Source organism: Odontesthes bonariensis, chromosome 19 (assembly GCF_027942865.1).
Source record: "Odontesthes bonariensis isolate fOdoBon6 chromosome 19, fOdoBon6.hap1, whole genome shotgun sequence".
NCBI classification, from domain to species: Eukaryota; Metazoa; Chordata; class Actinopteri; order Atheriniformes; family Atherinopsidae; genus Odontesthes; species Odontesthes bonariensis.
Window position 1 is genome coordinate 11,581,996 of NC_134524.1, and position 7,437 is coordinate 11,589,432.

General features: G+C 40.2%; 1 protein-coding gene across 1 annotated transcript; it reads left to right on the plus strand.

Annotated features, from left to right (window-relative positions):
• Window positions 1-1,484: 1,484 nt before the first annotated feature.
• dctn6 (dynactin subunit 6) lies at window positions 1,485-3,449 on the plus strand. Its single transcript, XM_075450828.1, has 7 exons — window positions 1,485-1,572; window positions 1,828-1,892; window positions 2,019-2,124; window positions 2,210-2,298; window positions 2,593-2,640; window positions 2,835-2,977; window positions 3,069-3,449. The coding sequence occupies exons 1-7, from the start codon at window positions 1,538-1,540 to the stop codon at window positions 3,165-3,167; spliced, it is 585 nt and encodes a 194-aa protein (XP_075306943.1). The 5' UTR covers window positions 1,485-1,537; the 3' UTR covers window positions 3,168-3,449.
• Window positions 3,450-7,437: the final 3,988 nt, after the last annotated feature.

A 7,437-nucleotide genomic window follows, 5' to 3' on the forward strand; every position in this document is an offset into this window, starting at 1 on the left:
TCAAACCTTACTCATCAGAGGGATGCGATGGTTAAAGGGTAAAATAAAAAAAAAACTTAACTAGGTTGTCTGAAACTAACACCCAGCAGCAAAGGGAGTGGAATGTTCATTCGAGGGTAACTTTAAAGACAACAGACCCGTTGCATTACATTGGAATGAATTAGCACACATTTCAGAGGAGACACCTTACACCAGTGGAAAATCCTCTCAGTCGGGGACAAAGACGCTCATTCACTGGTAGTTGTTGCACCCTGTAGGAGGCGCAGCCACACTGCAGTAAGAGGAAAAGATGGATGGTGCTTATACATCATTATTTAAAAAGGCAAGACAGACAGATAGATACTTTATGGGTCCCACAAGGGAAATTGTTTTGCCACAGCAGCAAACAATGTTGTAAACTAACGATGCAAAAAAACAAGGATGATATGTACTGTGTTAACATGTAAAATAATGTAACAATAAGAACAGCTAATGAGGAGTAAAAATTAAATTAATTTCCTTCACAAGATGTATAAGTTCATAACCAATGAAAGCAACAATTAAACCCGAAAATAAGGACAGCGGAGGCAGTGCAACCGATGGCAATAAGTTTACATATTTATATAGTTACAGTAGCAGTGCATACAGATGTGGAGGGAATTGGTGTGTTCACCTGATGCAGAGCTGAGTTGTTGTACTATGAAATGGTGGATGGTATGACCATAGTTTTTTTTCACAGCAGAGCTGGATGAGTCTGTTGGAGAATGAGTTCAGCTGTCTCTGTTGTGTGTCATGGACTGGGTGGGATGGGTTGACCATGATGGGCCATTTTTTCTGTGACCCCTGTCAATTACTAACCTCAGTGGTTTCAGTCCAAGGATTTTTCCAGCCTCATGGATGAGTTGATTCATCCTGCTGGCATCTCTGACACTCCCCTCCCGGCAGATTAGAACACAGTAGATGGCAAGCGCCACATCTTCCACAGACTGGTGGAAGATGTCCAGCCTCTTACTGCACAGACTGAAGGATCTGAGCTGTCTCAGGAAGCAGTGACTATCTATCCTCAAAATTGTACAGACTGTGGGTATTGTTTTACAATTTGAGTGTCCAGCGAGGTTCTTACACAGATAACTAAATTAAGATAGATATGCATAATTAATGCCTGTCAGTTTGCTGAATTTGACAACAAGTTTGACTTGTGAGTGAATACCACTTTTAAAGTGCTTTGTATTTTTAGTCTTTCCAAAACTTTCAAGCCAATTCTTCCAATTAAAAAGCTAACACTGAAACTGATAGATATATAGAAACTAAAAGTCAGACATCTTAAACCAAAAAATTGTTAATGTGTCAATAATCAAAAGCCTAAAACTTAAAAGACTGCAGCCTGCAAATTAATAACAAAAATGTAAGCAACCTCAAAAAAGGCCTTTCGTTGCAGTATCTTTAAAACGACAATAGGGGGCAGCAAAGTCCCGGCCAGGCAAATGCAATCAACCCCGAGCTCTACGTCTGAAGGTTTAACAATCGATTATCGACCAATCAATTCACAAGCGCAAGGATGTCAGACGCCAAGCAAATTATGGCACAGAAAAGGTATATCTAAGATTTAATTGTTTGTGTGATAAGCGTATTTTGACACTGTTATAGCTCTCAGGAAATTAAAATCTCGTCTAATCGTTTATTAATCTCGCAAAATCACCGAATGCGGTTGGAACCATATTTATAACCTATATACTGGTGTTATCAAGCAGCTAGTGATTGACCGGTATCATCATTTGATTCTTACTGGGTCGCTTTTGTCATTCATGTCATTTTGGACTTATTCTGTATAAAATGTGTGTGTTGCAGCGCTAAAATCGCAGCTGGAGCTGTTGTGTGTGTTGAGAGTGAGATAAGAGGAGATGTGACCATTGGTGAGACGTTTTCTTTTTTTTTTTTTTTTTTTTAATCACAACTGTAGCCTATATGTGTTACCGTACGGTTTTGTGCTCCGACAAAATCTGTATTGTTTTTTTTTTTTTCATTTTTTGCCCTCACAGGAGCCAGGACTGTCGTCCACCCCAAAGCACGGATCATAGCAGATGCAGGGCCCATAATTATTGGGGAGGGTAATCTGATAGAGGAGCAAGCGCTTATTATTAACAGGTAGGCGCGTGTTGTAGTTTACCGTTAATTTCCTTATGTGCACGTTACCCTTTCATTTATCTGGCTTATTGTGTGTCGTCTGTAGTTATCCTGAGAATATAATGCCAGACACAGAGGGAGTTGAGCCCAAGACCATGACCATAGGGATCAACAATGTGTTTGAAGTTGGATGTGGTATCCTTTACAGCTAAAACATCTGTTTTGACTTTATGTTCCTCTGCAGAAATACCAGATGTGTTTCAGACATGCTGCTGACAAAATAGAGGCTGTGCAACAGAGAGCACTAACACAATAACTAACATGATTTTTTTTGTCCTGTTTTGTGCACGTCTTGATCCCAGTTCTTCAATTTGTATTCAGCAAGACACAGGAAAAAAGCAAAAAATAATCGGGATATCGAACACTTATAATTTGCAGTGACTATTAAATGTTTTAATTTACTGGTTGAAATCCTTAAATCTGCCGCAGTCTCTCAAGCTTTGAAAGTCGGAGACAATAATGTGATTGAGTCCAAGGGTGAGTTCTCCAGTCGTCTGTCATGATATGTGTAGTGTTCGTTGGCCAATACAGTAAATTTATACCTGACACATGATGATCAAATTGATGCTAAAATCCTATGAAAACGAGTTATTGCCACAAAACTAATTTTCATCTTTATTGTAGTGTATTTTTTCGAATAAAATGCAGCTTTTTCTGATATCAAATCCAAGCTGACCTTGGGAGAAACGTGATCCTGACCAGCGGCTGCATCATCGGAGCGTGCTGCCAGGTCAACACGTGCGAAGTTGTGCCAGAGAACACGGTCGTGTACGGCTCAAACTGCATCAGGCGTGTGCAGAGTGAAAAGCCACAGGTCAGTTCCTTTCTATCCTTTTGTGTGTCTCAAAAACCTTGCTGACTTGTGTGCACACAAGAGTGACCAGTGATGGATTTGTCCCCCGTAGCCTCAGACTCTGCAGCTCGACTTCCTCATGAAGATTCTCCCCAACTACCACCACCTGAAGAAGACGGTGAAAGGAAGCAGCACACCTGTTAGAAACTAACACAGAGGTGGATCCAGAATCAATCTGAAGCATCTGCACCCACAGACACCTGAAGATCAGGCATTTCTCCTAACACGTGTTCCTAATGTCCTCTGGATTACTTCTCGCACAGAAAATGACCATCACATACTTACGCACTTTGCTTTTAGACCCTATTTTATGACTGCTTATGGAGTCTTTTGCACCTGAAATAGTACTTTTACACTGGCTATTAATTTTAATGTGGTGCATTCATATATATTCATAAATGTTCAAATGAAATTAAATCAGTTATTCCGTTAACATTATAGTGAATATTTGATTTCAGCTTGCTGGTTTTAAATGTCTTATATTTTGGGACCAAAAGGAGGCACTACTGAGCAACTGTTTGCACTCCATGCTTTCCAGTCTGAAGGCATAGTTTCATCAGGTGATGCATCATATCCAAATGAAGAAGCATTCATCTTTATGTCTAAAGATAGAAATATTCTCAATTTTTTTATTTTTTTATGTGCTAAATATAAAACATTTTTCAAGTACCAATACTAAAAGTTGTCACTCCAGATAAAGTGACGCCTTGAATGAGTATACAGTTTTTCATCATTTAAAAGGGCAATAATAAGGGTGCTGGGTACAGAGACTGGAGCTCTTCAAAGCAGCCAGCCCAGGTTCGAATCCTTGTCATGGCTCCTCTCTGTCTCTCTGCCCTCTGACCTGTTCAGCAACTTTCAAATAAAGGCCAGTACTGCCCCAAAAATAAACAAGGGGAAGTGGAAGGCAACTACTTTGGAGTAGTGATGCCCCCTTCTTTGATGGTGGCAGGCGTTGCCCTCCCTCCAGGGCTTGGTATAGTGGGTACAGTGGGAATTCCACATGGATCACAGTTTATTATAATTGCCATGGGTGTGGTTTTCAAATTGCATTTCTGAATAATGCCTTTTGCTCCCCTTCTCATGTTTAAGCTCCCCGGGGCGGTGCTCCCATCTGTGACGCTCACTCATAGATTTGGATGTGGATGGATGCTTTAGAATGAGAAGCGCATCACTGCCTGCAACACCTGACATGAAGAGTTCAGATGACGCAGTTTCCAGTTGTTTCCTTTTAAGTTCTTGTGGCTGTAAAACAAGCTCAAGGCCGCCAGGGCTCTTCAGAGTTTAAAGGCTTTGCGTAGGGTTCACTGGGCAGGGTGCTGCAAAAAACAGCAGCTCCTGGTAGGAGGCCCACAGCTGGTGTCGCACACCGCCAATACTCATTTAAACATGTCACGGTGGAGTCCCACGAGGTGTCTGCATCAACCAGGGGCTAATTATTTCAGCAGTGGAGTGCAGCCGGGGCCATGTCCAGGCTGCTCTCCGTTCTCACTTCTGTTTTTTCCACGACCATCATCTTAATTCGGGGGTGTTGCCAAAGCGTCAGTGTACTTTAATATGACAGGAGAGACGGATGCTCCGCACAGTTGCACGAACGTGCAGAGTGACAAGGACCTCGTGGGGGTTAGTGTGGCCTTTTAATCTGCAGCGGGTTGGTTTTTACATGGGCAAAATGGCTATGATGATAGCAACTGATGGCAGGAATTGGAGAAGTTCAGATGTTGTTCTATATTTGGAAGCAGCTATTTATACCTCTCTTTTACTCTACTGACGCTGAATTATCTAACGTCCTTTTGTTTTTAAAGCAGACTTTTGTACATGGGAGGGGTGTTTGCTTTGCTTTTCATCAGATTATCTGGTATTTGGTTTCATGCTACAGTATGGAGCATTCTCTGAAGAGTCAATAATATAGATAAAGGGAGATACTGGCACAAAAGAGTGAGATAACACTATTTCAAAACATTTCAAACTTCAATATTTTGCTGTTAGACAAATTTTTTTTCAATTTTCAGTGAACTATTCTGGAAGTTTCAGCAGCACATAGTTCGCTGCAGCCTGTCCTGTTCACAGGCCACCAGTTGCGTAGGGAGGATAAAGGCTTTCTGACAGCTGACCTTTACATCTAGGTCCACTCCACCTTTTAAAACTGAAATGTGACCTATAGGCCACAGTGATTTCCATTGCAATCCCACAGAAATAATTAACTACATCTCAACGGGGACCCAGAACCACTGGATGTTAAGCCTTTTTAGCTGTGTTAGTGGCATGGCTCTGTGGAAAAGGATGTCACTCTGGTGTGTTCACCCCTTTGCCATTAAAACTACAACAGATATTCTTTAGGGAATGATTGTCGATGACTTCTCTGACTTTTCCTGTAACACCACCACGAGGTTCACATTTGCAGTTTTCCCATGCAAGCCCCCCACCCCCCACCCCATGAATTTAACTGTAAAATAACATAAATGACCTGGTTATCTCATATGGTTAACAATCTCTAGCACTAAAAAAAAAAATTGGAAAAAACCCTCGCAACTTTGCTTTTTCACATGTCTTTTGACCAATTTTTGAATGCCTGTACCTAACAACAATCCAACTGAACTGACCAAACTGATCAAGCCCTTGTAGACCAAGTACAAATGTGTGCACATGGGCAAAATAATAGCTGTACAGCCCATATAAAAAGTTTTTTTAGACAAACAAACTTGGTCAATAATTTGATAAAAAAAAATCGAAATGTTCCTCCGTAGCTCTAATATTTGTGATTTCTTGACGTACTTGCTTTCCAGCAGAAAAAAGGGGGAAAACTCTTGTTTGAGTTGGTATGAAATGTCACTGTAAAAATCATATTTGCAAAACGGCACAATATAAAAAGTGACAAAATCATAAAATGGTGACTTCACTAAAGGAACAGAACAATTATAGGATACAGTAATTGAAAAACTGAATCAAATGGTCATAGAAGACTTATTTTCACTGTAAATAAAGGCCAACACTCGTAATCTCTTTGGGGCTAAAAGCAAACTATAGAAGGCAAGTTGCACGTGGATAAATCAGCATTAAAGGTGCTGGAAAAAACACTTCAAGACTTTTTTGTGTCTCCTTTAGAACTGCTTTGAGACATTTTAAGACCACGCAACAGCAGTCAAAGGGAACATTTTAGTGTGTTACATAGACTTGTGTCAACATTTTGGGATTCAAGCCTCGGAGACGTACTTAACACAGCCTTTCGTATCCACTCAACCCTCCATGTTCACTGAAGCGTAAAAGCTTGTAGTACAGACTAATGTCTGCTCAACTGTTGCCTCTTTTTTTTTTGTAAAATACAACAGTAGGTCTTTCCACATATGAGCAGATGGATATATTGTTTTATGAATTGGGGTTGTTTTTCTCTTCATTTGGATACAACTTGTGATTTGCTCATATTTTACATGGGACAACCCAGCCTGCATGCATGTTCTACCTCGAAAAATAAGCAATGCAACCACAAACATGCGTACATTTCCGATTTCCTTTTCTGAGTCGAAGAAGAAGAATATCAAATCATGATGAAGCTGAGACGGTTTTTCCCAACGCTTGCCAAATTATTTTGAAAAATTGACCTTGAGTCAACTGTTCCAGCCAACAAAGATTGTCAGAACAAAAAGACACAGAAGTCTGCTGGATGACTAGTTCTTGGCAGAAGCTTGCATTTCTTCCTGTGGGTGTTTGGTGACTGACGGTAAGCAGAGCATACATCACCATGTGGCCTGATATGAACAAAGAAACATTCATGATAACATGGAGACTAAATTAAGGCTTTAAGTTCGCTGTAGTCGATGTTTAAATTTAGGTTTTAAGCCACACTAGTGGCATGGCCCTTGGAATTGAAGTCACTTTGATCTACACTGCAACATATCTTGGTATAAAGTCAATTGATTAAAACCTAATAAAATTAGCACCCCCCTGAGAATGAATCCAAATAACTTTGCTGAACCCCCAGTTTAGTTTTTATTATCCAGTGAAATGTATCAAAGACTGTTGGATTCTCATGAAATAGTATCAATGCCACTGCAAATCTGCAGAGTTCTTATCAACTTCGGGTGTGACTGCTTTGTGGTTATTGCCAATAGATATATTGGGTACTTTTATCTAAATGCAAACTCTTGCTAAAGTCTGTATTTTTGCATTGTTATGATTCACGTGTTGCTATAGTATCGAGCTCAAAGCAGTGCTGTTAAAATGGCACCCCAAACCTAAAGCACTTGAATTGATCTCTACTCAAGTGTTTTATCCAAAACTGGATTCCCAGCAACTATTCTCAGTACTGAATGTAAGAGTACGTAATGCCTGGTTGGAAGATTTCCTGCTTTCCTGCTAAATTTAATCACGGTTGTTACCTGGTTATTAAATTTGGTTTAGTTGAACTAAAATGTTGGTCAAAT

Excerpts from the sequence above, each read along its gene's own strand:
- dctn6 (XM_075450828.1), top strand. The coding sequence starts at position 1,538 with ATGTCAGACGCCAAGCAAATTATGGCACAGAAAAG. Across the intron at positions 2,641-2,834 it reads TAATGTGATTGAGTCCAAGG|CTGACCTTGGGAGAAACGTG; the intron begins GTGAGTTCTCCA and ends ATCAAATCCAAG. Across the intron at positions 2,978-3,068 it reads TGCAGAGTGAAAAGCCACAG|CCTCAGACTCTGCAGCTCGA; the intron begins GTCAGTTCCTTT and ends TGTCCCCCGTAG.